This window comes from Archocentrus centrarchus, chromosome 16 (genome assembly GCF_007364275.1).
Source record: "Archocentrus centrarchus isolate MPI-CPG fArcCen1 chromosome 16, fArcCen1, whole genome shotgun sequence".
NCBI lineage: Eukaryota > Metazoa > Chordata > Actinopteri > Cichliformes > Cichlidae > Archocentrus > Archocentrus centrarchus.
Window position 1 is genome coordinate 5,306,320 of NC_044361.1, and position 26,704 is coordinate 5,333,023.

General features: G+C 39.4%; 4 protein-coding genes across 5 annotated transcripts in view; 2 read left to right on the forward strand and 2 right to left on the reverse strand.

Annotated features, from left to right (window-relative positions):
* The first annotated feature begins 323 nt into the window (after positions 1–323).
* On the forward strand, positions 324–6,915 carry tnfaip8l2b (tumor necrosis factor, alpha-induced protein 8-like 2b). The gene is made up of 3 exons (XM_030749705.1): positions 324–767; positions 5,138–5,461; positions 6,114–6,915. The coding sequence occupies exons 2-3, from the start codon at positions 5,144–5,146 to the stop codon at positions 6,354–6,356; spliced, it is 561 nt and encodes a 186-aa protein (XP_030605565.1). The 5' UTR covers positions 324–767; positions 5,138–5,143; the 3' UTR covers positions 6,357–6,915.
* A 368-nt stretch (positions 6,916–7,283) lies between these two features.
* On the reverse strand, positions 7,284–9,834 carry lysmd1 (LysM, putative peptidoglycan-binding, domain containing 1). Its single transcript, XM_030749704.1, has 3 exons — positions 9,251–9,834; positions 8,534–8,841; positions 7,284–8,005 (listed from the first exon to the last, which is right to left on the reverse strand). The coding sequence occupies exons 1-3, from the start codon at positions 9,428–9,430 to the stop codon at positions 7,822–7,824; spliced, it is 672 nt and encodes a 223-aa protein (XP_030605564.1). The 5' UTR covers positions 9,431–9,834; the 3' UTR covers positions 7,284–7,821.
* Positions 9,835–10,119: 285 nt separating this feature from the next.
* scnm1 (sodium channel modifier 1) lies at positions 10,120–15,773 on the forward strand. The gene is made up of 8 exons (XM_030749703.1): positions 10,120–10,341; positions 10,520–10,590; positions 10,689–10,777; positions 13,646–13,740; positions 14,026–14,126; positions 14,217–14,341; positions 14,425–14,545; positions 14,689–15,773. The coding sequence occupies exons 1-8, from the start codon at positions 10,201–10,203 to the stop codon at positions 14,798–14,800; spliced, it is 855 nt and encodes a 284-aa protein (XP_030605563.1). The 5' UTR covers positions 10,120–10,200; the 3' UTR covers positions 14,801–15,773.
* A 3,191-nt stretch (positions 15,774–18,964) lies between these two features.
* The window catches only part of tmod4 (tropomodulin 4 (muscle)), a 36,238-nt gene continuing 28,498 nt past the window's right edge, over positions 18,965–26,704 (reverse strand). For both annotated transcript variants that reach the window (XM_030750063.1, XM_030750064.1), the window contains 7 exons: positions 26,076–26,195; positions 22,258–22,350; positions 21,887–22,017; positions 21,447–21,554; positions 20,883–21,026; positions 19,479–19,623; positions 18,965–19,343 (listed from right to left, as the gene is read on the reverse strand). In XM_030750063.1, coding sequence (XP_030605923.1) covers positions 19,321–19,343; positions 19,479–19,623; positions 20,883–21,026; positions 21,447–21,554; positions 21,887–22,017; positions 22,258–22,350; positions 26,076–26,195 — 764 coding nt within the window. In that variant the 3' untranslated portion in view covers positions 18,965–19,320. The remainder of the gene's footprint in view (positions 19,344–19,478; positions 19,624–20,882; positions 21,027–21,446; positions 21,555–21,886; positions 22,018–22,257; positions 22,351–26,075; positions 26,196–26,704) is intronic.

The window sequence follows — 26,704 nt, forward strand, 5'->3', positions numbered from 1 at the left end:
CAGCAACTGAAGGAAAGAGATACATGAAGTTTACATTTATCCAATTATCATGTTGGTACTCTGTGCATGAGTTTTAAGCCTTGTGCTGTAGTGCAGTTTGGGAGGTATGGTGTATGTGTACATCAGACACACTTCTGGCTACTCATTGTTTTGATTCTACCTTCAAAAAGTGACATGCAGGGAGGGACAGGGCGCACAGCAGCACTGACAGGAGCCACATTCCAGCAAAGGTGAACACAAAAAAAAGAGCTAAGCCTCTCCCCTTTCAACCGGCTGCATCACTGGATTATTCGTAAATTCTTTCTAGGTTTTTCACTCGTCAGAACAAGCAGAGGCACAACGTCAGCAATACAGAGAAGAGCAGGGGAAGAGACGGGCAGATTCAGAGTGCCAAACTGTGACGAGCGAGGCAAGAGAGAAATACGGTGGTTTTGAAGAGTTTGAATTTGAATTTCAGAAGGAAACACACGATAGCATAGAGAGAAAGAGCGAGAGAGAGAGAGAGAGAGAGACACACACACACGCTGAGGGGTGTGTCACAGCAATTTAGTTCCTCAAGGAAGTGCAACTCAACATTGTCTTAAGAAAGGGTGGCAAGCACTGACAGAAGCGCGGCAGGAGGGCTGCTTTTGGGTTTTGGTTCTGTTCGCAGTTAAGATGAAGGGATCCCGTTAAATTGACCAGCCTGTGCTGTCAACGTGATACACAGAGCAGAGGGAGACATCTGACACAGACAAGGAGGGAGGGGGACTCGCACGCACACACAGGTAAGACACTTCTGCTGTGTTCATATGCCAGTAAAAAAAAAAAAAAATGTCTCTGGGACTAGAGATGTTATCTCTCCATTTCTTTAATCCTGTAAAATTTAAGAGCACCACTGGCTCCTAACAGAGTTAAACTGAGAAAAGGGATGATTGGAAACTGTGTGACTGTGCTTCACTTCCCCATCTTGAACACGAGTTGGAAGACATGCAATGCATGCTCACAGTCATGCTGGAACAAGTACAGTGACAGGCACAGATGTAGAGCTCTCATTTTTTGTTTGCACAGGCTGGGAGTTGCTCAACTCAAATCTCAGGGCAGTGAACTTTCCTTCTTCACTGGCCTACTTTGATTTGAAGCATGTTAATTCCAAGCCAAAGACAGTCAAAGGTTGCAATATAGCTCACACTGTCACGCAGATTCAAGGTACAAATACAACGCTGGGGGGCCTTTACTAATGACTCCCTGCCAGGGCGCCAACAGCTCTGTTTCGCTTCCCTTTTGAGGCATGCAGATGGTGGCAGGCTTGAACAATTCTGAAAAGTTGTGCAATGTGGAAAGATAAACTGCAATATCTGCTTCAAGAGGATTTCAAAATGGTTCCTCGTTTACCCAAAACCTCAGAAGCAGACAATTTGGTTGAAACAAAATGTTTGACAAATGTTACAGTGGTTAGTAAATATGAAACAAAATGAATGGTTACAAACCTGTATAAAAAATGAAATATCCCAGTGGTGTAAGATAATACACAACAGGATGAAGTGAAAAACAATATCACAAACTACAACTTTTACCCAAAGTTCAAAACCCACAACGGAAGTGACATTTCATCCAGCAAGATACTGATCTTTCACAGAAAGCTGCTGAGTAAGGTCGCAAAAATGTATCCTATTTTTAAGCGGTTATTGTCTCGGATTGTCCAGATTATCGTCAGGTATCAATGCAACCATCGTTGTAGATCAGTGATGACCTTTCTAAAAATTGCATGACTGACTCCTGTCTGTGTGCTTTTTCTGGAACATCCTCGTCGTTCAGTATGATCAAAGGGTGTGAGCAACTAAAAGAAACATGCCGCTTCCCTCGAAGTCTCACAAACTCCAAACCAGTCTGGCCATTCCCAGGCCTGGTGATGAAACACAGTGAGGATTTCTTACAGTAACAATGCCCTGCTGCACTCTAGAAATATTACAAAGAACATTTAGATCGGCTCAGCCAAACGGGGGCTTGTGAATGGATCTCTCTTTATAAACACAAAAAGCACAGAAATACACACAAAACCCAGTGCTTTCTGTTGTTCTTAAATACTTGCATTCAAAAAACTCAGTAAGTGACTTTCGCTCAAACGTACACACTGACATGCATGCAAGCAAGAACATGCAGGAACAGGAGCAAAAATGCACAAAAACACTGAGGCTCAATGCTTGAGTCATCTGAGGAATGCTAAATATTTACCTCTCCTGTCTGCCTGGATGGCTCCACCAATCAGGACTCTCTCTTTGACTGCCCATTAACCTAACATTTAAATATTCCACACTGCCTGCATATTATAGCAACCCTAAAACTCATTAAAGGCCATCTCTGCTCAAATAGTTTCATCTCTGCTTTTTTTTGTTCTGCTCTCACACAGCATGCAGTTTCAGGCATTTGGGTGGGAAACAAACACTTGAACATATAATGGAGTCACTCCCTGTGGATGTCAACAACAAACTGATAAATGCTCAAAGACCCTCTTCAATCCATTTGTACCAGAAAATTGCTGCTCAACACTGCGCGTGTCCTCGACATGATCGACTGAATTATGTCCATTATAAAACAGTGGTTTTATGGCAATATGCTGCTGTAGCGTCGAAATGTTTCAGTGTTACCCAAACAGCCTCGACCCCCTGACAGCGCTGCATAAAACAAACAATGCAGATGCACAAAAGGCCAAGCAGCGACGTGTCTCACGCTGTGGGGGTTTCACTGTGTGGAATACTGGCTGATGACTGCACACTGCACTTTCTTCAAATCCCTGTAGTCTTTTTAGCAAATAAATGAGATTGAAGCATGAATCTGAAATAGCTGTCACACTGCTCTACTTTCATTATCACTGTTAAGGGAAATTAATCTTATGAATGTTTTCGAATTCCCCACAGGGACCCCAAAGCTTTTGCAACAAAGGGAGTTATTAGAAATGTGACACTTGTTTGAAATTAATGGTTGTGCATGTAAAATGAAACCTACTGGAGATATGCTATAAAAGTGGCTGTTTGCTTATAATGAATTTTGCAGCTGAGAGTGGGATGCATATCAGGGATGGGGAGAATCACAGTGAGTGCTGCTTATTTGCATGATATGATCATTAATGTGACTGGATCGCTTTTTCGTTCGTGAGTAAATGATGAAGTCATTTGCTCACACTGCTGACTGTGCATTGCTGGCACTGGGCGACTTGAACATCATACTTTCAATGACGGCTTCTAATAATAATAAACAGGGAAGAAAGAAATACTTCACAGCAGTTACAGTTGCTAATGGCTGACAACTTATAGACAAACTGTTAATAAAATAGTGCTTACATCCTGTTTTGATGTTTTATGCAAAGGTAAACCCAGCGACAGAAATTACGGTAGCCGCTGGAATCAGGATGCTCACTTCCTGTTCTTGCCTTTGAACTGATGCAATGTTAAAAAAGCAAGCATGGACGTGCCTCAGCTATGCAGCCTACAGCACCCCTCATATACTTGTCCATACAGGCCACAAGTGAGATTTAGTGCAGAAAATTACTCTGAAAGAGGTTCAGAAACAGTCTTCTAAATTGGAGGCCTGTTTACACTTTGAGCTTCTGCACATGCGAGAATACCAAGTGACACAGGAAGTAGGAGAGGTTACGCAGCTGCCTCAGTGGCACTGATGTTTGCTAAAGATACTGCATATCTGTTGATTCTGTGTTACTCATAAAACACGGATTATCATGAAGCAGGAGCTAAGCATTTAGGCTTATACTTAAGCTGCTGTGTTTCTGGAACTGGTGATATAAGGCTAAGGCTTATCTATTTAGCATTAATATTCAAAAAACACACTTACTTGCTTCATCTATTGTAAGAGTCTTACTGCTCTGATCTTTTCCGTCTTTGTTATTTTGTTGATGTGGGAATTAAATTGTATTTTGTTTGCCCACTCTCTGTAAGTCTCTAATAAGGACATCAGAGAAATTAAATTTAAATATAGTTTTCACTGTGAGTGATCCACTTCATATCTGCTTGCTTCCATGGAAGAGATTAGGGGGAAATTAGATGGAATTAAAGAGGAATTAATTCAAACTGTGTTGACAATCAAAGATGAAACTGTGGATTTTGTAGCTCTGTCATAGTGCGCTGTACGCATGCTGATGATTCCCCAGGGGGTGTTCTGTGATGGATGCTAGGTGTGGCTAGAATCTCAGGGGGAAAATTAAGTGCCTCTGTGGAGCCTATTCCATGGTACTTTTCCCTTTTGGTATTGTAAGATATCAAAACAAACATTGTAACTAACGTAACATAAAGGCAGGGCTTCAGAATTTAAAGAACACACTTAATGTTCAATCTTTGCTCATTTAGCACCAAGAGGAGCTCAATGCATGTTTCTCATTTTAGGATGACAAATATAAAGACTTGAAGTGTGAGTAATTATGACACTGGCATGGACTTTGATGATCAGGGTGGATGGTAATCTTTAAGTTAAAACGTCAAAGTAATGAAGAAACGTTCATCATTTCTCTCGATGATCTGTAATATTTTGGTAAGGGAAGTGAACGTGTTTCTCTTCTTAACAGTTTAACCTTGAAGCCAGCACTGCAAGACAAAGACAAAAATCAGCTTCTTCAAAGTTTGTACTTACATCTTCCCCTTTTTGGTCTAAACAGGACCTCCTCTCCCATTTAGTACTTTCATTCTTTCATTTCATTTAACTGAAAAAAAAAAAAGTTGTGTAATCTAGTCTTTACTTGCCTACCAACAGTATTTAGGATTTGCTGTTGATTTACTGTGTTAGGTGTGGACAGTGACATGAAATCTGCCTAAAGATGCAAATTCAAACTTTCAGACTAAAATGGTTAGAAATCATTTTAATCACAGGAATATGAAACTGTGTGTTAAACATTCGGGTTCTGTAAGACTATATGCAGTTTTATGACATTCTATTGGGCTATTTATGAGCATGAAGTAGAAATATTTTATTTCTCTTCACTACTTTATTTCTGCTGGTATAATTATGAAACTTTTTGTCTATACAGACAATTTAAATGTTCTCAGACTGAGCTGTAAAATGTTTATGTGGATATTAAAACAGTTTAATGGCTGTATAATCAGGACAGTCATTAAAATGAAAAATACAATTCATTTTCTTTGTAATTCAGGCAACTATGGATGCATTCAACTCCAAGGACATGGCCATGAAGGCACAGAAGAAGATCCTCAGCAGCATGGCCACCAAAAGCTCTGTCCAAATGTTCATTGATGACACCACCAGTGAGATCCTAGATGAACTGTACCGGGTCTCCAAAGAGTACTCGGGAAATAAATCTGAGGCTCAGAAAGTCATCAAAGACCTCATCAAGATTGCAGTCAAGATTGGCGTCCTTTTCAGAAACAACCGTTTTAACACAGAAGAGCTGGGAGTGGCCCAAGACTTTAAGAAGAAGCTCCACCAGGGAGCAATGACAGCTATCAGCTTCTATGAGGTAAACGTCCACACTTTAACATCTTAATACATGATGTATGAGCAGGAATTTAAAAACCTGCTCATGCACAGTTTTTTCTTACAACTGGAAAAGAATGCAATTTACTCTGAAACAGGGAAAATGTTTTGTGTAGCGGGTGAACTTCAAGGCTGGAATATCAAGCAACTGCAAGAGGTTTCCTGACCTTAATGTTTCCGGAATAAATGCAATTTACTTTAGCGTGAATATTTCTAATAAATGGTATAATTAATCACGCGGCATCAAACACTTTAGCAAAATGCTTGCTTGGGATAAAATGTCCAGTTACGTTCATTATGGAACATAATAGAAAACCAGTACATAGTTTGCATAAACATATGGTTCAGAAGCTGCTCTAAAGGTCTGATTGTTTTATTTCAGTTCCACATAATCAGCTGTCTGTTTCTCTCTTCTAACAGAGTTGGTATTGCAACTTGTGTATATACATTAAAACTACATACACAAGAACGATTAATGGTGCAATACACGATCTCTAAGAAGTCTCTGAAGCCGTATGAATATTCAAATATTTTGATCATTTGCAGATATCCTGACAATTGACTTCAGATATAGATATAAAACAATCAGACTTGTGTGAATTTTCTAACACAAATGCACCTCTTGACTGATGCAGGTGGACTTTACCTTTGACAAGACCGTGATGGCTGACATCCTGACCAGCTGCAGGGATCTGCTGCTGAAGCTGGTCAACACCCACCTCACCGCTAAATCTCACGGTCGCATCAACCATGTCTTCAATCATTACTCCGACCCACAGCTTCTGACCAGTCTGTACAACCCTGACGGCCCCTTCAGACCCAACCTCACCAAGATCTGTAAAGGACTGAACAAACTTGTGGAGGATGGGACAATATGACAAAAGAACTAAATATGTCAGACAGACACTGGGAGATCAACAGGTAGACTCAACTGGGACTCTGAACTCTTCGTCTTGCTGCTGCTGAGGACTGCCGATGTAAGACGAGTCATTTGAGAACCAATCTGCTTCCCCACAGTTCTCAAAGAACATGCGGGATACAAATAAAGTTTTGTGGAGTCATTCAAGTCGTTAATGTTTTGGGGCCATACATATATACTACAGTATGTAAGCAATGTATATTGTCTATTCAGGCAATGTTCAGAGAAATCAAACTTGAATATAAATATATTCTGTAGTGGCCATTTTACTAGAATACAAAATGTCATTCAATATTTGACACTTTGGTATATTTTATACAGAACTACTGATCTTATGCATTATGATGACAGAATTAAATCAGGTGGACAGATGCATAACAAGGTAAGTCTGGGAACAATGCCACTGTAGTACAGCATTGCCATCTGTTGGTCAACATGGTGCCTCTGCAGCAGCGTACTGTATTTTGTCAAGACAACAATGCAGCCAAAAATAAAGACGAGCCCAGAGTAAACAATTACTCCGACCATGACTATGCACTTTGAAAACATGTTTAGATCAACAAAAACACACTCTACTCATGACTACATAAACCTAAACATCTATGATTCATGATTTTCAGAGGACTAGTTTCACAGCAACTGGGTGAGGTTTTAAAAATAAAACAGGGTATTCGTTGGCATTACATGGAAGATATTAAAATTCAATTCCAATCGGGCATTAAACTTCAAAATACAGTGGAACGTTAATTCGATTCAATTTCACTGAACTGAAAATATTTTCTTTCTATAAGCAGTAATGTGAAGAAATTATAAAAATGGATCAAATATTTATTTTAAAACTTCACAAATTTTAAGACATTACAAAATAAACCCTTAAGAAATAATGCGATTATTGCTATCAAATAATCTAAACATCAGTTGTTTTTTTTAACTTTGGCTAAATTTTTAAACAAAAACAGAAAAAAAAAAAAAGTATTTCTTATCAGTTTATTGTCATTATTAACACAGTGAACATAAGAAATGGAATTGAAAAACTTCAGGTACAAATCTGAAAATCTGAGGCAATTACACACAAACCACTTTGTGCTGACCATATGATCAATCACGTGACTGATTTCTCATTCTTCACATTTCAAGTTTCCATTTCTGCACGTGAGAAATCATATGCAGCTTTTCACGATCTACAGTATGTCTTACCAAATAAACAACAAGGCTACACAACTGTGCAATATTCCTTTTTTTTTTAAAGTAACTATAGTTTTTGCATTATATGGAAGTATGAAAGCACACTTATGCTTTAACTCTATGCAGCAGCGGGAATTCCTTTTATTCCTTTATCTGCAATGCTCCGTTATCCTGGAGGTCAAATGCAGAAGTCACGGCTCCCTGGGAAAGTTCCATTAATGATCTGAGTGACAGACATGTCACAGTTCAAAGATCTCATCTTCCCTGTCTCTCAGATTCTTGGTCAGTTTAGTGACAGTGAGCGGTACTGCCCTGTGTATTGCCTGCTGCTGCATCCTGGAAGATGAACTGACGCTCTGCGACCTTGTAAGTGGCCGCCAATCCGATGTCCTGCTGCTGCAAGCCCCTTCTAAAGCAGCAACCCTGGCAAGTATAAAAAAAGACCAAGTCAAAACTTATTCAGTGTATACTGATCTTAGGCTAAATTGAGTGATATTAAAGAATGGCTCTTAGATTGGTACTATCACCAGGCCATTACAAATTACATTCAAGGCAGCTACTCAACATTAGAAATCTTTTGAACATTGTGAGTGGTTGATGTAATAATGGGAAGGCTAGAGAGGTGAAGGAGTACACGACATGAAAATCTAAGTTAACTGCATTTCATACCAGAACTTCAGATAGTATGCATGCATTTTTATGCATTGCAAAACTATCTATACATCACTGAACATACAACATTTCCAAATTGGAGATTTTGGTGCAATAATATGTTCCATATTAACCTGGAGAAAAAAAAAATGGGTGTAATATCTCAGTGTGACTGAAACAGTGCCCAACTGAACCAATTAAATACCAAGACAGTAGGATTCTGTCTTGCTACAAATGACCCTGACAGAAACACAAGTGTAAAAAAAAAAAAAAAGCAACCAGTGACAGCTGCAGATATACCTTTTCTCTGCTTCCTGGCATCCTTTGACTGCAGCCTGCTTGGACTGGCTTATCAAGTCATCCAACCTTTTCAAAAAATCCACTGGAGTGAGATCTTTACAGTCTTCTTGCTTTTTCTCAGAAGAACTCCCTGTGTGCCCATTGTGATGCGAAGCAGAGTTAACACTGCCTTTGTGGCTGTCGTCCTCAGCCAGATGCAACCCATTACTGTAGTCGTCCAAGTCTGCCATCACAGGGATTGACAAGGACCTTTTCAGGAATATCGAGTCATTGGTATACAGTCTGTTTGCCCTTTTGATTTGCTCCATCTGGAAGAGAAAATAACCTTGTATTAGTATGTATTAGTATTATACCTGGTTAAATCAGTCCAACTTTTAATGAGATCAGGAGGGAGACACCAAGCCAACTAAATATTGCATTGATATTTTGAGGCAAACACTTTCCATAGCACGCACTACCACCTCAATAAACATCTTAGTTTGGGGTCTTTCTATTTTTAGCACACATCAGGGCTGAGCATTTTATTAAACCACTGAGTTAACCTGCATGAATAAATGTCAAAAACATTAAAATGAAAACAAATATGTATATGCACCCAAACTTGCATCTCAGCATTGTCAAAACAAACATCCAATTAGAAAACAAGACGTCACAAATACACTTGTATGTAAGATTAACATAAACTGTTCAGAATCAAACCAACAGATTAATACTCACAGACACTCCGTATTTTAGGGCCAGGCCTTGCAGTGTCTCTCCCGGCTGAATTACATGTTCAATGCGTCTCTGGCGCACCGGGGACAGCGGAGATCGGATCAAACTCCCGTAAGATCTTGTGCGGCTCCCTCGGAGTAGGCCGTCCCCTCCAGCTGGTAGCGGAGCTCGCTCCCCGGACATAGTCGCAAAAATCCTTATATTGGCCTTTAAGGTGGTAACCGACCATGTGGGGCTAAAATGCGCTTACGAACAAACTTTAGTGCTGTCAACATCTTGAGAATAATAGCTTCCATTTAGCCCGCATAATTACCAAACTAGCAGCTTAGTTAGCCTGCTAACTAAAGCTATCAACTTAACGTCGTCGCTCGTTATTTGTTTCAAGTGTTAAGCCTTTTCTCGCAGATGACAGCCATTTAAGCTCTGCAGAAAGCTTACTGGCGTACAAGTTTAACCTACCTTATCTGCCAAACAAACGGTTGAAAAGTTGGTGAGAAACTTGCTCATGCTTTCATAACTCCTGCAGGCAGCTGTCTACAGCTAAATATGTTGCCATGGCTGCCGTATAGACTGACTGGTCCCATGATTCGCCACAAATGTTGCATTGAGGACTGTAAGGAAAACTGGCACTAAACTGTGTTGTATATATATGCTAATTTGTATCGGAATTAAGCCATCGCAACGGAGTGATTTAATTTTAGATACGCTCAGACAAGTGGTTTATTCAAAACATACCTGGGAGCCACTCTTTCAGAGGTGCACAGATTTGCATATTAAGCAAATACAAATTATAGCAAGAAGTCAAGCTTTCTAATGAATGTGCGGACTTTTTGAGTTATAAAAGCAAGTACATATCGGTGTAGCTCCAATAGTCAAAACAACCCTCCACCTCCAAACTCAGCAGAACGGTGTTTTCAAACTGGAGGTCTATATTTCCCATTTTCCGTTTGTTCATGAATGCAGCGTTCCTGTTAGCTTGTACTTGTCGCCAAGAAGCTACTCTGCTACTCAGATTAATTTTCAGGTTATCGAGCATAACAATTATGTCTTTTAAAAGAGAAGGTGATGACAAGAGCCAGCTGAATATTCTCAAGGTAACGGTCTGTTTTAAATATTTTATACTTGCTTACTAAAAGAAACCTAAGCTGAGATCACACATGCTGTAGGTGTTAGCATCTTTAAGCTAACAACATACTGTAGTGTTACTTTGAAACTGGAAGGAAATTAACAATATTTTAACATACTATCCTACAATATTCTCGTTTTGTACAGAAACGTCGTGTGGCAGACCTCCTGTCTAACTTTATTCCAGAAGATGAGGCTGCTCTTATGAAAAATGGAAGGTGAGGTGAACTTCAAAACAACGAAATGTTTGGGAAAGACAAATATGTGTCGCTAACAGCATTAAGTTGAATTTCTGCTCTTTCTATTTGACCTTTAGGTACACTTGCCTTGTATGTTCCTACCGTCCTGTGTTTGATACAGTCGATATGCTGGCAGTCCACAGGAAGGGGAAGAGGCATCTCGAGGGTGAGCATCTTGGGCCTGTAAAAAAAAAAAAAAAATCACTCTTTAAATGATGTTACTGATTATTTAATTTAACTATATTAGTACATGGGCTTGTATCCTGGGGATCTAAGGCTAATCTCTTGGCCTTTGTCTTAAGTGTTTGTGTCCAGGGTTAGCCATCTGCACAGCATTTCTATCTCTTGTCCCTCGTCACACTTATTGAGACAATATCCCACATTTTAATTGGTTCTTCAATCTAAAGTCAACATTGCAGGACAGACACTTATATGAGGTCTGGCTTTTATCCGAGGTGCTGTGAAAAAGCTGGGAAGACTGTCATCATCGGTGATGTGCAAGTTAACATGCCATCCTTTCTTGCTGCTTATGCTATGCAAAGTCTGAAAAATATCAAGGAAGTTATGCAGATTTGAGCAGAACATGATGGAAACTACCAAGAATATTTAATGAAATACAACACTGAAGACTGAAAAGCTACTTGAAACTGGGAGAAGCTACTTAAGACTCAAAAAAGAGATCTGCTGATTTATAGTTGCGTCCTAGTGAAACTCCAGCGCAGTCGTCATACAAGCCAATGGCCAAAGTAACCGTTAAGTTGTGTCACTTATTGCATTAGGAAAAAAAAGGAACTACTGATCAGCCTGCAAGTTCTTTTTATGCTTAATGTGGACCTAGTGAGGTACTTTTGAAAGTTGCATTTGTGTCCTCTACCTGTTAAACATCAAACCTGTAACCTGTGTAGTTGATAGTGTGTTTATTTTTTTAGGTCACACGTAGAAATTTCAGATCACCTCCCAGCATTCCCAGGATGTACCACATTTACAGTGTGCACCAAAAAAAGCTTGACACTTGAATATATTCCCTCCGCCCTGCTTTCTATGTTGAGTCAGTTTATAAGTTGTCATGTTTTAATAAGGTCACATATCATCACTGATCACCTTGTTTCCTTACTATTGCACATGTATGTCCCATCAACCAGAAAATGACCAAAACTCAAGCAGTTCCTGACAGTGACAGCCATGTCCAGACAGCTGGGGATATCAAAACAGGCAGTTTATGATGTCAAGAAAAAGCTGGAACTCACCGGGAGTGCTGACAGAAAAGCTGGCTCTGGTAGGAAGAAGTCAAGTCCGTTACAAACAAGATCAAACCGGATACGGACCAATCCCCTAAGATCAATGAGAAGAATGGCTGCTGACCTCAAAATAGTAACACATCCTTGAGAAGGATAGTTAAAAATGAACTCCAAATGACGATTCAAAGTCCCACTGCTGACACAGCTGCAAAAAGAGACACGGCTCAAACAAGCAAAAGCCATCTTAAATGACTGGCCCCCACAGAGTCCAGATCTCAACCCATTGGATTATATTGTGTGGACAACAGTTGAGAAGGAAGCGTGCCACACTTCCCATGCTTCAGTTCAAGCTTTGAAGGCCTCAGTAATAAAGGCCTGGCAGAAACTGACATCAGACTACATTCATACAACCTGCTGCTCCTTCTGACATCGTTTAGAGGCTGTGATCAGTGCGGAGGGCAGACATATTGAAAAATAGATGGATTGTACTTGTATGGAACGTTGTTGTGGCTTAACAAAATAAAATATAACTTTTGGGGACTTTTTGTTCAAAATTACAAATAATCCCTCAAGTGTCAAGTTTTTATGGTGCACCCTGTAGTTTGTTGGGATCTGGTCACCCTAAGTATATCAGACTCCAAATATGATTTATTAACTGTGACACAGCATGCAAATCTTTGCTATATTTCAAAATGTTCATTTTTTTTTTTTTACTTTATTTCCTAAAATTTCAAAACTTCTAGATTAACGTGGAAATTTCTAACTTGAAGATCTCACATTTTGCCCATTCTTTGAATTTTTGTGGTTAAGTAAAGATGCAGACAGATTAATAGTCGCGTGTAGCATGTTCTCAGATGAAAAAACTTGTGACAGAAATTTGCTAGGATCACTGAGGGGGAAAAGTTTGCTGGCTGACTGCCCAGGTTGTGTGAAGAACCTGGAGCAAAACCATGCACATTTTTCAGACCTAGCTGTGAAAGATATTTTTAGATATCAGATAGTTGAGATAAAAAACGGTGAAATATTGGAAAGTCCGGTTGTTTTTTTGTTTTTTTTGTGTGTGTCATTGGTTGGCTGCTGTTGTGTGCAGCTGGGATTCTCTGGCTTTTACCATGATTTTAGTTTTGCTTTTCATATTATCTGGACTTGATATACTGTCATTATTTGGCAGAAGTAAAGAAACCGAAACAAGCATTTGCACCTTTGTTTTCTGATAATCCACTTGAGAAAATGCCAATAAATGCATTTTAAGGTAAACTTATCATCACATTGCATATGAGATAGATGACTGATCACATTAAGTTACAACATATAAAAGGTAAATGGACTGGTTCTTGTATAGCACCTTGCTACTCAATTTGAGCACTCAAAGTGCTTTCTACTACAAGTCCCATTCACCCGTTCACACACATTCATGCAGTGCTTTTATCTAACATTCACATACACACTGTGATTGCTTCATCGGGGGCTGGATACCTTGGCATGCAGACTGGAGAAGCTGGGGATCGATCCACCGACCATCCATTTGGTAGACAACCAGCTCTAGACGACCTAAATCCACGGCCACACAAGTGTCCCTTTTACCTGTAATTTAACATCAGGCTCATCCCCTACCCATGATTCCTGTTCTGTCAAAACAAAGTTTCATAGTGGGTAAAATTTTGCATGACATCATTAAATATACTAAAGTTGTTGTCCACCTGAGGTGCTCTGGTCTAAATTTTTCAGATTTGGTTCATTTTATATAGAATGACTTTTTAAGTAGGGGTGATTGTCTTTTTGTGTGTTCTACTCAGGACTAAAAGGATTTTATGGCAAGAAAGCACGGCTGAAGAATGAAATAACAAAACGGAAACATGAAAACTACGTCCAGGCTGAAGAGAAACGACAGGTTGGTAACAGTTAACCACGCTGGCAAGTTCAAGAAGCTCTTGATTCGCAGAGTGAAACTGAAAGCGGCATGTTTAACAAAGCAACAACAGGCGAGAATCGGCCGGATCGTTCTGCCAGCAGACGGTCAATGAATCATCACAGGAAAAACATCACAAGCTTAACAGATATAGTCTTTCTTTATGATTCACACTACCATATGACCCTAACAAATTACACCTGACCAAACTATTTAATGTCATCGTGTAGTGGTGGAAAATATGAGCAACCCTTGTTGTGATTTCAGGAGCCCTCCGGTTCAGCCCCGTTACTGGCACAAACACGGACTCTCACCCATCATGCTTTGCTGAAGACTGTACCGTATAACAGCTGTCACAGAAAAACCAGGTGAGCCTTTATTGGATGTGAACGTTATCTGTATTTTACGCCAGAGAATGAAAAACACAATTTAAAAAAATAATTATCATCCTTTTTAAGTACAAAATCTGAAAAAGTGACAGAAAGCACCAACTCAGATCCCAGTGACATCGTGACATCCACCTGCTGGAAATCTGGACTTTCAGGGAACACGTCACAAAGCAACTCCACTGTCTGCACAACAGGTAAAGTCTCCCAGAGGAAATGTTTTATGGACAGGTTTTATTTTGAGGCAACTTCAGCCATAATTTTGCTTGAAATTTTTTAGGCGATAAAGAGCCACATCCATCAAAAGATGCATTTGAATCACAGACTACAGTAAGACAGGAGGCAGAACCCATCACTGCCCAGAAGAAGAGAGAGCTGGAGCACTACCTCAAACTCAAAAGGTGCCTAAATGTTTTTGTTGGAACTTTTATTTTCTCATGTTGTGTATTTTATCAGTGATTTTTTTATCCGACCAGTATGTGGGTCAGTATTAGGTTTTCAGTGCATTTCATCTTGCTTTTTTTTTTTTGTTTTCATTTCTTAGTGATGGGTGGCTGCGAGACCGAAGCGGCAAGTGGGTTAAAGATGAGAATGTTGAATTTGATTCAGATGAGGAAGAGCCGCTGTCACTTTCCCCCCTGCCTGGAAATCAGTGAAAGGACTAAGAACGGTGTGGAAGCACAAATAAACTTGTACCACAGTAGTGCGTTCATGATGCTGTTTGAAACAGCCAGAGCTCCATGTGAAGACTTTATCAAACGTGTCTTCTCTCAGTGAACCTTTCACATTGTGTTCCTCTATTGATTCTTCGGTGTGCAACTATTGTCTCGTCCAGGATGTGCTCAGGTGCATCAAGGAAGGTTGCTGCAGAGTCAGATCTTTAGTTCATTCTACGTCTTTCCCCAGACAGATAACTTTTCATATCCAGTTATATTTATGCTGAAGGCTGAACCTTTTGTTGTGCTGCTACACTGTACACTTCTTCGTGTGGATTTCTGACAGCACACATGCCTCGCGGTACTGCTGCCTCTAATGTTGGGACAGAGAAAGTTGGTTCCGAGGGTGTGTTAAGATTTTGCTCCTTTGTTTGCTGCATGTTTACTTTTGTTTTGTTTGTTTCAGTACTTGCACACATGCATTAAGGTAACATCAGAATGGTGGGAAGTCTGACTTCGAAAGTATTCATACTCTGATACAACCAACTACAAATTTTGATCTGCTAAATTGAGAGCTTTGGTAATTAATCAGGCAACACAACTGGAAGAAATTCCACCCAGGTTAAAAATCTATAAAAATTCATACATTCTGCTGAACTTTTAAGACATAAAAAATTAAGATTGCAAATATCCTTATGAGTTCTTAAACAAATTTCTTCTTGTGGGCAATCACACACAAAATATTGCCCCAAAATATGTGACATTAGAGGATAATTTTGGTTTAGTAGAACTTTCCTTTTTGATGGAGTTTGGGGCATTCAGTAAATTAATTTTGTTTTAATTGAAGATCATTGTCATTCATGATTTCCACAATATACTTAGAAAAACTAAAACATCCTGCCTGAACATGAAACATGTTGAAGTCTGGAAGCTGGATGTCACTGAAGTTAATAAAATTGATGTTGGACGATGAGGCCTGGCTCGACTTTACACTATTTCAGGGCTCTTCAACTCCAGGCCTCGAGAGCCCCTGTCCTGCAGGTTTTATATGTGCCCCTGATCCAACACACCTGAATCAAATGGCTGAATTACCTCCTCAGTATGTAGTCAAGTTCTCCAGATTCCTGCTAATGACTTCTATATTTGACTCAGGTGTGTTGAAGCAGAGACACATCTAAAACCTGCAGGACAGGGGCTCTCGAGGCCTGGAGTTGAAGAGCCCTGCTCTAATTCATCCCAAAGGTGTTTTGTCGGGTTGAGGTCAGGACTCTGCGCAGGTCAGTCAGGTTCTCCTGGCAACCTCCAAACCCAGACTCATCCATCAGATTCCTAGCGTGATTTGTCACTCCAGAAAACATGTCTCCACAGCTCTCGAGTCCAGCGGCCACATGAAGTTTGGAGGTTCCAGTGATTGCACAAAGTTGTGACCTCAGCATCCACTGACCCCATTTCATCCTACATGGCCTACCACTTTGTGGCCGAGTTGCTGTCATTCCCAATCACTTCCACTTTGTTATAATATCACTAACAGCTGACTGTGGAATATTTAATAGTGAGGAAATTTCATGACTGGACTTGTTGCACAGGTGGCATCCTCTCACCACGCTGGAATTCACTGAGCTGAGAGCGACCCATTCTTTCAGAAATATTTGTAGAAGCAGTCTGCATGCCCAGGTGCTTGGTTTTATACACCTGTGGCCATGGAGGTGATCGGAACACCTGAATTCAGTGATTTGTATGAGTGAGTGAATACTTTTGGCAATATAGTGTATGACTATTTGTGTCTTACTCACCAACCAGCTTTATGTCTTATTCATGGCTCCTCTAGAATGAAAGAAGCAGCTTTGAAAGCTCAGCAAACAATTTTCAGCTGAGCTTTTCATGGGCTTCATAATCAGAGTGGCAATTTTCATTACCCTTTCTTGTCTGTCGTGTCCTTTCGATTTGGGTTCAATCAGCTCTGTCTGATACGACTGATTCTCAGCCAGCTTTCCTATAAATCAGCAGCAGATTGGCTACATTGGTGCTAATCTGTGTGTTCGTTCAAAGCTCCTCCCAGCACAGTGGGTATAAATTGGATAACATCAGGGTCAGCGGAAGGGTGCAGAGGGGCTTAACATGGTTTAGTTTCTGATGACATGGTTAATATTTCAGAAGCTCACTTCATTAGTTTGGAGTTAAGAGTGTCGCCACCATCATCTTAAAAACCCTCCGTAGGGATTTGGCACTATTATATGTATATAACATTCACAGATTAAATACCAATGATTTTTAATATCAAGTCTGACATTTTAGTATTGCTGTTTAAAAAACATTAGAAGCATGCAAAAAATAATGGTTAGTGAATTTTTCACAGTATTATAGTCCAAAAATACATCTGTGTTTTACGGTGAACGATGAAGTGGAAGAGAAACTCGGAATAGATTGTGGTAAGGCAACACTGACATGAAAGTATTACAGGAAGCCAAATGTCAGTGCACTGCTTGCGCAGTTTTAAAATGTGACCTTTGAGAAATCTAAAAAATCATATGTGGTCTTATCAAACTTGACATTAAGTGAGAACACTTTGAAGAAATGGATTAATGAAAGGAGAGGTGGAAGGCAGGAACCTGAGCAATGCTGTGAAAATCCTCAGGGGTTAGCAGCTGTTTCTGTTCATACATTTCTGCGGGTGCATTAGGGTACAACCCTCTTAAAGTTAGTTCTTATATTTGGAACAAGGTAACTCAAGCTCAGTGGGCTAGGATATGTTTCACATTTGCATTGGGTCAGGTGGGATGTAAAAATAACTCAAGTGCCTGCAGGAAGTCAAAGGATCATGAAAGACTTTAAGGGACTGAAGGACTGTGATTCATTAAATGAAGCATTTGTCAATTTGGGTGATATTGTCACAGAAAATGCAGATAATATGCTCATTAATGTTATGTGCAGTGCTGTGAAACTGATGGTCGGATAGTCTCCTTTAGGATTTTGTGTTTCTTGAGGATTCATGGTTCCATCAGTTAAAGAAGTCATCCAGCTCCTGAAGCAGCCCCACACTATCACACGACCACCACTATGTTTGACTGTTGGTATAATGCTCTTTTTATGACATGCTGTGTTAGATTTACATCAGATGTAACAGGAATCAAACCTTTCAGAAAGTTCTGCTTTTGTCTCGTCAGTCCACAGAATATTTTCCCAAGAGTCTTGGGAATCATCAAGATGTTTCTTGACAAATGTGAGATGAGCCTTTGTGTTCTTCTTGGTCAGCAGTGGTTTTTATCTTGGATGCCATTTTTGCCCAGTCTCTTCTTATTATTGAATCATGAACACTGACCTTGACTGAGGCAGGTAAGGCCTGCAGGTCTTTAGATGTTGTCCCGGGTTCTTCTGTGACCTCCTGGATGAGTTGTTGATGCGTTCTTGGAGTAATTTTGGTAGGCCGGCCACTCACGGGAAGGTTCACCACTGTTCCAAGTTTTCTCCAGCCAATAGTGGCTCTCACCATCGTTCACTAGAGTCCCAAAGCCTTAGAAATGGTTTTCCAGAACCCTTTCCAATGACTTTGTTTCTCAGCTGTTTCTTAAGATCACAGCATGATGTGTTGCTTTTTGAGATCTCTTAGCTTATTTTACTTTGTCAGACAGTCGATTTAAGTGATTTCTTGACTCAACAGGTCTGGCAGTAATCAGGCCTCGGTGTGGCTAGGGAAATTGAACTCAGCTTCCAAAAAAACTTAATTAAATCGCAATTTAACAATGGGGGCAATCACTTTTTCACATAGCAGGTAGGTTTGGATAGCTTTTTAATGAATGAAATCATTATGTAAAAACTGTGTTTTGTATTTATTTACATTATCTTTGTCTAATATTAAAATTTGTTTGATGATCTAAAACATGTCCATGTGACAAATATGCAAAAAAAAAAAGAAATCATTAAGGGTGCCAATACTTTTTCAAAGCAGTGTATATGAAGGCAGCAGATATACTTTCATTTTTGTAAACAGTGTTATGTCCAGTATCAGTTCTTCAAACCCTGAGTACTGTTACTTACTTTGACTTCATGCAAAATCAGCTAATGAGCTCCTTAAATGCACCAAAGTATATGGTGTTTTAAAACAATATTGTTGAGCATAATATTAATGTGTGCAATAAGAATTAAACTTGCCAAACATTTACAAAAAATAATTGAATATATATTTTTATTTAAAGTATTTACAGATTCCTCCCCCCTTTCCCACATTTGATTTAGCACCACATTGAATGAGTGAATGAAAAATAGTTAACCTCTTGTTTGGGATGATGTTGGTGATGCATAAACTAAAAAGCACAAAAAAGACACTTCAGATTGTGCTTGTGGACTATACATGCCTTTATGATAAATTCGTCAATCTACAAAAATCTTGCTGCAGTAAATGACCTGAAATGGTTGAACATGGATGTTAGATATGGCTCCCCCCAAACACAGTGACCCTGAATTAATTTGGGAGAATTCATTCGGCTCTGCTGCATCACAGTGAGTTGCTCTTCTCGTTGTCTTCATCTTAATCTCTGTTGACGAACTACATGAAAGAGAGAAGACGCTGATTTTAGATTCTGTTACTCAATAATCTCGCCCATAGCACCTTAAATGGTTCCTGGTATTATCCATGAATATTTCCAGACTGTCTGACCATGCATTCAGGATCATTGCTTACTCATGTCATTGTTTCGTGTGATGGCCATGGCAGCTCTGGCTCGGGGACCCTGCTGGGTGAAGTGGTAGCCAAACCTGAGGATACTGGAGTTGTTCTCCAACATGGAGGCGATCTCCATCTCAACAGAGTCTCCAAGCTTCTGCCTCTATATCAGAAATTAAAGGATTATTCAAGCAAGCATTGAGTTCTTTGATCCATTGTAGTTAAATTTGAAAGATACAGTAAGAAAAAAAACATGTTTTTTTCCGTGTTTTTTACAGTACTGTGCAAAAGTCTTCAGCCAACCCTCAAATGCCTTTTGTTATATTTTTGTATGGTAATGGAAAATAGGTGCAGTGATTTACTGAAATGTGCAAACATGCATGGAAATACATGTATGCATATAAGGCAAAAACTGAGTTTGTGCAATTCTAATGAGCTTGAATGTCAATAGTTGGTGTGACCACCTTTACTCTTCAACTCAACCTGAAAGCACGAAGTACCGCAGCAATTTCCTAATGCTGTGAACCTGTTCACCCATATGGCAATAAAAACCTTCTGATTCTGAACTCTCTTAACTTTCTTTTAATTTCTTTGAATAGTCTTTAGGAATAGTTCTCCAGGCTTCTTGAAGGCTCTTTTTTTGATGCTTGCTGCTTTTTGTTCCATTATCTGTCAAGATGATCTCAATCTGATGCTGTTTTATTGTGTTTTTTCTATCCAGGTATGCTTTTACTGTATTGGCAGTGTGTTTGGGATCATTGTTATGCTGAAAAACGAAGTCAGTGCCAATCAGATGCTTTCCAGATGGTACTGCATCGTGCATCAAAGTCTGATGGTACTTTTCTTATGGATGCAGACACTCTGTGTTGTACCTCTCTTCTGACCTCCTTCAATGGGGATTTGAACCAAAACTTTCAAATTTGGATTAATCACTCCAAAAGGAGTTAGTTTTAGGCCTGACATTTGTCCAGTTCCCTCAGCTTTTTATAAGGTTACAGTGTAACCGTTACACTGTACACCATGCAAAGATATGACAAGTCTTCAGCTAACAGCTCTTTTTGAATCACGTTGTGCAAAAATACTATTTTATACCTGTGAAACTATGTTATCGTTGCACTTTTTTACAGAATCAACTAAAGAAATGCACAAAGCTCTGTTTTTGTGAGAGGCTGCTAGTAACAAAGTACCTAAAGATATATTTTAAAATTTGTTATTTGCTAAATTGTTATGTGTAGACACAACACTGGTTCATCCCTTGAGTTAGGTGCCTTTTTTGTGCTTGAATCATTCAATAGGTCAGTGTTAAGTAGCTTAAAATAGTACAGAACAGTACTGTATTTGTGGTAACTCCTTGTTTGTCATACAGGTACTTTATCTGCTGTAAAATGCACAGCATGTCCATTTAATTCATTTGTTTCTGACCTGGTTGTCAATCTTGAGCTCCATCAGTGTGGCATTATTAGCCATTGCTTTGATGATTGCCATCATGCCGTCTGCAGTGATGAAGTTAGACTCGATATTAAGACTCTGTAAGCTGGTGTTCTCCTGCAGCATCTCAGCACATGCCTAGTAACACACACGGAAACACACATGTTGAAACTACTTTTTTTTTCTTTATTCTTTATTTAGAAGCTCTACTTTTACCAGGAGTTAAAAATATATTTTTATAGTCGAGTGGCCGACATATTTTAAAACTCTGCAGTTCACCACAGTGCATTTGAAGATCATGTGACAGAGAAAAGAGAACTTTACAGAACCTAAGGAAGGCGTCTTTAATTGCACTTAAAGTTTGATGAGTTTATTCAAAACAGTACTCACACGGGGTGAGATGTAGAGGTGCAGCAGTACCTTAGGATGACAGTTTATGCTAGAAATAAAGATCATCTAATCCACTCAATCAAGAGTTAGTGATTCTAAACCTCTTTTATATCAAATAAATTATGTCATTGGCAAGCAGTTGATATTTAAAATGGGTCATGTACTCACATAGGCCACAGGGTCATTGCTACGGGTTGCAGCGATGCTCAGAAACTCCACGTGAGAGTTTCCCTTCATCGCCTCAAAGATCTCTTTTAGTGTTGGGATGGGAATGTCCTGCAAGGATAATAAAGGGATGTCATCTTAAAATTGTTGGTTCTCAAGCAAAGAATGCTTGACAAGTTTGCAGATCTCCAGGTTTTACAGCCTAACCGATCAATATAGCAGATCACACAAGCTGATTCACTGAAACTATTGTGGAAACTATTGTGTCATATTTGTTGTCATATGGGAAAGTAATCTATTTTATAGTACTCTGAAAAGTCCAGCTTCAAGTTCACTTTAATGAAAGAGTTTTTGTTTTTTTTTTGTTGGTTTGTTTTTAAATGAGCCACTGTTTAAGTAATACACTGTGGTCATTTTCTCTTCTCTCGTTCCAGTCGGCTGACCTTGATGTTGTTAAGGTTGACTTCAGTCAGGCTGCTGTCATTGTTGTGAATTCTCTCCAGGGTTTCCTCCACATTGGTGGGGTTTGGGGGTTCTTCCGGGAAGACCTTGAAGGGATCTGGCTTCACAACACCTGAAGGAGACACGTGATCGCAGCTAAGGTAAACAGTACACAGTAAAAGATAAAGTACAGTCACAAAGTCTTAACACACCAAAAGAAATATGTTTGCCATAAACTTTACAAATTATGATTAAAAAAAGAAAAGAATAAAGAAGACATTAGGTGCATTTCATTTTAACCTCTCTTTGTATGGGTATAAGTGATAGCTCATAAAATATCTGCGGTCCTGAAAACTGATGATGTCAGACATACTGTTGATGCCCTCTGTGTTGGCGATCGTGCCCGTGGTGCCCAGAGCATCATAGTACTGCTTGTTACTCATCAGCGTGTACATTCCAAGGATAGCTGGAAATACAAGAAAACCATCACTGTGAATACATTCAGATAAAAATATCTCTGTGTTATTTGAGTAAGATCACATGTTGTGGGTTATACTCCTGTTATACTTGTTTTTATGTAGCCTATTTTATTGGTGCTGATATACCATCGGAATACAAAACCAACGAGCCACAGTTAGTTGTCACCGCATCTCGTGTGTGTGTGTGTGTGTGTGTGTGTGTGTGTGTGTGTGTGTGTGTGTGTGTCCTCTGTGTGTCTGTTTGATGAGATAAGGATACTGTTGTCAGTTCAATGGGGACCTCTAATCTTGCAGTTTCCAGGGGTCCCCAAGGATGTAATGATACCCTGCAGAATGCACACGTTTCAGGGTCAAACTGTGGGCCTCTAAGATTCTTAGTGTTATTTCTAGCTGACATTGAGACAGCGTTAAAAGATCACACACATTTAGAAGAGGAGAATACTCTGCAGTATTTGCCAGGCCAAACTGTTCCTAAAAATACTTCATCAATAGCAAATAATTAGCAGAAGTGGAAGTAGTACTACGTTTCTCAAATAAAAGTAACAATATCTTTGTATCATTAAGTTTGCATCAAGTTGAAGCTATGTTTCTGATCATCTTGCATAAAGTCAGTTCTTTAAAGCCAAAAAAACCCACAGAGCTGGACAACCATTCTCTGTGGACTCCTCACTCCAAGCAAACCCGTTTACATTATACACAATAATTGTTTTTACTGTTAGACTGTTGGATACATTTTAAATGTCAGTGTTTCAACTACACATTATGTAAAAATTTTCAGTATTTACAGTAAACTTATTCTAAATTTTGATTAAAAGAAATTCTACTACTTTTACATGATATGCTGCTGAGTTCAAATGTATAGCAACATGAGCTGATCATATACGATCATATTACTGTAGTAATGTCAAAATGGTATTTACAGCTGAAATTTAGCAAAGAGGACCCAGAACTGGAAATAAAAAATATAAGACACCTATATAAAAGATGTGCATTTATATCGTAAACAAATTAGTTATTAAAGTGAATACCTTCTACAACTCTTTCACAGAAAAGGAACTGAAGCAGCCTCCGTTTCATTTGTTGTTGCCATTTATGACCAGGAGGAGGCAGACTTGATGTTTGTTCTTTTTTTTTTATCTGGCGCTTGTTGAAACCTGCCGGTTCCAAAGCCTCTGACAAGCCAACTGCTGTGACAGCAACACCTCCCTTCACTGCACCTTCCCACCAGCCTTCTCACCCAGTGGGGGCACCCATGGGAAGGTCCTTGTGAGGAAAAGGAGGCTTACTGCTCAGAGCTGGGGATACTGTGTGTGTGTGTGTGTGTGTGCGTGCGTGTGTGCGTGCGTGCGTATTAGACTCCCATGTCATCTGGTTTGGACATGAAAATAACCCACAGTGGAAGAAATGCACTAATGGCAGCCTAAAGGTTTAATGTTGCAGTTATTTAAAATAAGATAAATTGAGATACATTAAGATAAGGTCAATTTCACTGAGATAAATGCTGCTATTATCTTGAATAAATCAAAATTCTTAAGTGACTTGTTGGACATGCCAGCCAGGCTATTCATTCCCTTTAGTCTGTTTGCCAAAAAGCCCAAACAATAGGCTGACAGAGGCTAACTGAGGTTTAATCCTCCGCTGGACTCTATCCAAGGTTAAAACGGCGGTCTCTCTGACAGACTCATGGTGCTGCACAAACATGTTCCCCTGCTTTGCCTTTCCGGATGCTTGCCTGCCTGTTTGGCACATGAGAGTGTAACCGGCTGTTCAGGGGTTCACACTCAATAAAACATGTTTTATGATTCAATTTGACTTTGTTTAAAACACCATCCACCATTTAGTCTTCATGGTGTATAGAGTACCTTATAAAATCTAAGGTTTTCAGTTGGATCAGAGCATTATTCATGCATTTGCAAACCCTCTGTCCCATTCAGGCCTCGTCCAATCACTGATGAGCAAATGTAAATCATTGAGGAGGGCTTGTAAGGATTTTGAATTCCATCCATTTTCTTCCGCTTATCCGGGGCCGGGTCGCAGGGGCAGCAGATTTTGATTTCTCCATATTAAATTGGTGTGTAGTAAAAGTTTCATAAGTGAGCTTCAGGCTCACTTTTCAAGCTTCAGGAAACCTGGAAAACTGAAGCTTTATCTGCCAACACAGTGTGTTTTAAACAGATACAGTATCTTTGCCCCCACCATCCCCACATCCACTCCACCCTTCCTTCGGTGGCCTGGGGCCAGGCCTATTTATTTTTGTGTTGCTGAGCGTGGGGAATTGGACCCCATCACATGTTTGGCCATGTCATTAACCTAGCTGTCTCAGTGTTGAGGGAAACAATATAAAGCTAGCAGCAGAAAGAGAATGGGTTTGTATAATAGAACTATGTGGGTCAGAGCCGCTGTGATGAAAACAGAGGTCGCAGTATGCTGTGCATGTCATTGTTGGTTAATAAGCACCTACTGGTGGAATCCTGCATGAAAACAATAGATGGCATCACGGGTGGAAAAAAAAAAAGATGTAATTACAGACACTTTGGTATGTCATAGGTGAGTCGGTGAGTCACTAGAACAGAACCGTTGCTAATCTTTATATGCAGCACTTATTTTTACCCATTTCGTCCCCTCTTGCCTCGTACTTACGTTTTAACCAGTTTTTTCTTTTTTTTTTTTTTCTTAATTTTTGAACTGTACAATAGCTTTCAGGTTTAAATAGCAAAGTCGATATGAAAGTGCCTTAAAGCTGCATTCTTTCGAATGTCCAGCAGAGGGCAGTGCCTCTGGTTTCAAAAAAATGTCTGGGTACGTAGAAGTCTATGTGAAAACTACCCTTCAGCTTTCTTCTCTGTGACCTCAGTAAACACTTTCCTAACATGTTTATGGTCTCAGTCTCTTGTTCCAAATCTTGTGTCCTGTATTTCATATATATATATATATATATATATATATTATGGAATGCCATTTAGGAAATATTATATATATATATATATATTAAAATGAGAGTCTGAATATATTGAATGAAAGTCTGAATATATGGAATGAAAGTCTGAATATATTGAATGAAAGCTGTGGTCACGGAAGCGCCATCTAGTGTTTTCGTTACGTAAAGCGCATAATATCGCTACAAGAAGCGGCACTATATATATATATATATATATATATATATATATATATATATATATTTTTTTTTTTTTTTTTTTTTTTTTTTTTTTTTTTTTCTTTACGTCGTATCTCATGTTCATGTTCTCCCTGAGTGCTGTGATTTCCTCCCAGAGGAGACCAAGTAGCAGTCCAAAGCCATACATGTTGGATTAATTGGCGATTCTAAATTGGTCATAGGTATGAGTGTAAATGGTTGTCTGTCTCTGTGTGAGCCCTGGCAACCTTCAACAGCTGAAATAGGCTCCAACCCCCCACAACCCTGAACAGAAGAGGATGGATGGAAAGTGATCTTATGTTGGTATGTTTTGTTCTAAGCTCTTGTGGTCAGAATAATAGTTGTTGTCTCCTTTCGCCCACCAAGTATTTATAGGCTCCTGTGAATAACTGGTGGATTGTTAGAAATACAGACTCAGTAGAGTGTTTTGAAATATCTGCAGCCTGATAAAAACTGTCATGAACTGTTCACACTGTTGCACTTGTAAAAGAATAGTATGTATGAACGTATAGTGCTGCCATTGCCATTATTACTCTTAGTAGTAACAGTAAATCTTACCTGCAATATCGCACATCTCTGCATCAGTGGCATTTTTTAAGGCCTCTTCTAGCTCTGGTTCCAGGATTACCTGCTCGTGTATGGGGACCTCTGGTGCTTTCTTGGCCACAAAAGGCTTTCCTGGAGACAGACAGAAAAAAAAGATAAATAAGGACACAAAGGCAGAAAAATATCTGATGTTTGTGTATCATTACTCTAGTCTGCAACCTAAGTTTCTCATTTTAAAAAAATATTTTAATGAAGTTATCTAATGTATCAAGTCATGAATTTATTTCTCTTCTCATAAAAGCTTTGTTTGTATCTTGTTTCCCAAAACAGATAGAGCTGTAATAAACTCAGTTTTCCACTCAGTGCTGCACAGCGTACTTTCACCCCTTTCTTTGTGCTCATTCATCTTCACAGTTTCAATCCCCAAACCACGCCGAACATCAGCTTTTTGCATCACTGGTTTCCATTTATTGCAAATTCACAACTACAATACAAATTCTTAGCCGAGTCATTTCCCAGTGTAGGTCTAAACATGACAGCCTCTGGGAATATAACAGAGATGGCCCCAAATATCAGTGAGCTGCAAAACCCACAAACAGACCTGAAACTAAGAGTCTGGGCTGCTGTGCAATGTTGCATCA

Coding starts and splice junctions, on each gene's coding strand:
- tnfaip8l2b (XM_030749705.1), top strand. CDS start 5,144: ATGGATGCATTCAACTCCAAGGACATGGCCATGAAGGCACAGAAGAAG. Junction 5,462..6,113: donor CAGCTATCAGCTTCTATGAG/GTAAACGTCCAC, acceptor TGACTGATGCAG/GTGGACTTTACCTTTGACAA.
- lysmd1 (XM_030749704.1), bottom strand. CDS start 9,430: ATGTCCGGGGAGCGAGCTCCGCTACCAGCTGGAGGGGACGGCCTACTC. Junction 8,842..9,250: donor CCCTAAAATACGGAGTGTCT/GTGAGTATTAAT, acceptor TTTCTCTTCCAG/ATGGAGCAAATCAAAAGGGC. Junction 8,006..8,533: donor TGCCAGGAAGCAGAGAAAAG/GTATATCTGCAG, acceptor TATACTTGCCAG/GGTTGCTGCTTTAGAAGGGG.
- scnm1 (XM_030749703.1), top strand. CDS start 10,201: ATGAATGCAGCGTTCCTGTTAGCTTGTACTTGTCGCCAAGAAGCTACT. Junction 10,342..10,519: donor GCCAGCTGAATATTCTCAAG/GTAACGGTCTGT, acceptor CGTTTTGTACAG/AAACGTCGTGTGGCAGACCT. Junction 14,546..14,688: donor CACTACCTCAAACTCAAAAG/GTGCCTAAATGT, acceptor TTCATTTCTTAG/TGATGGGTGGCTGCGAGACC.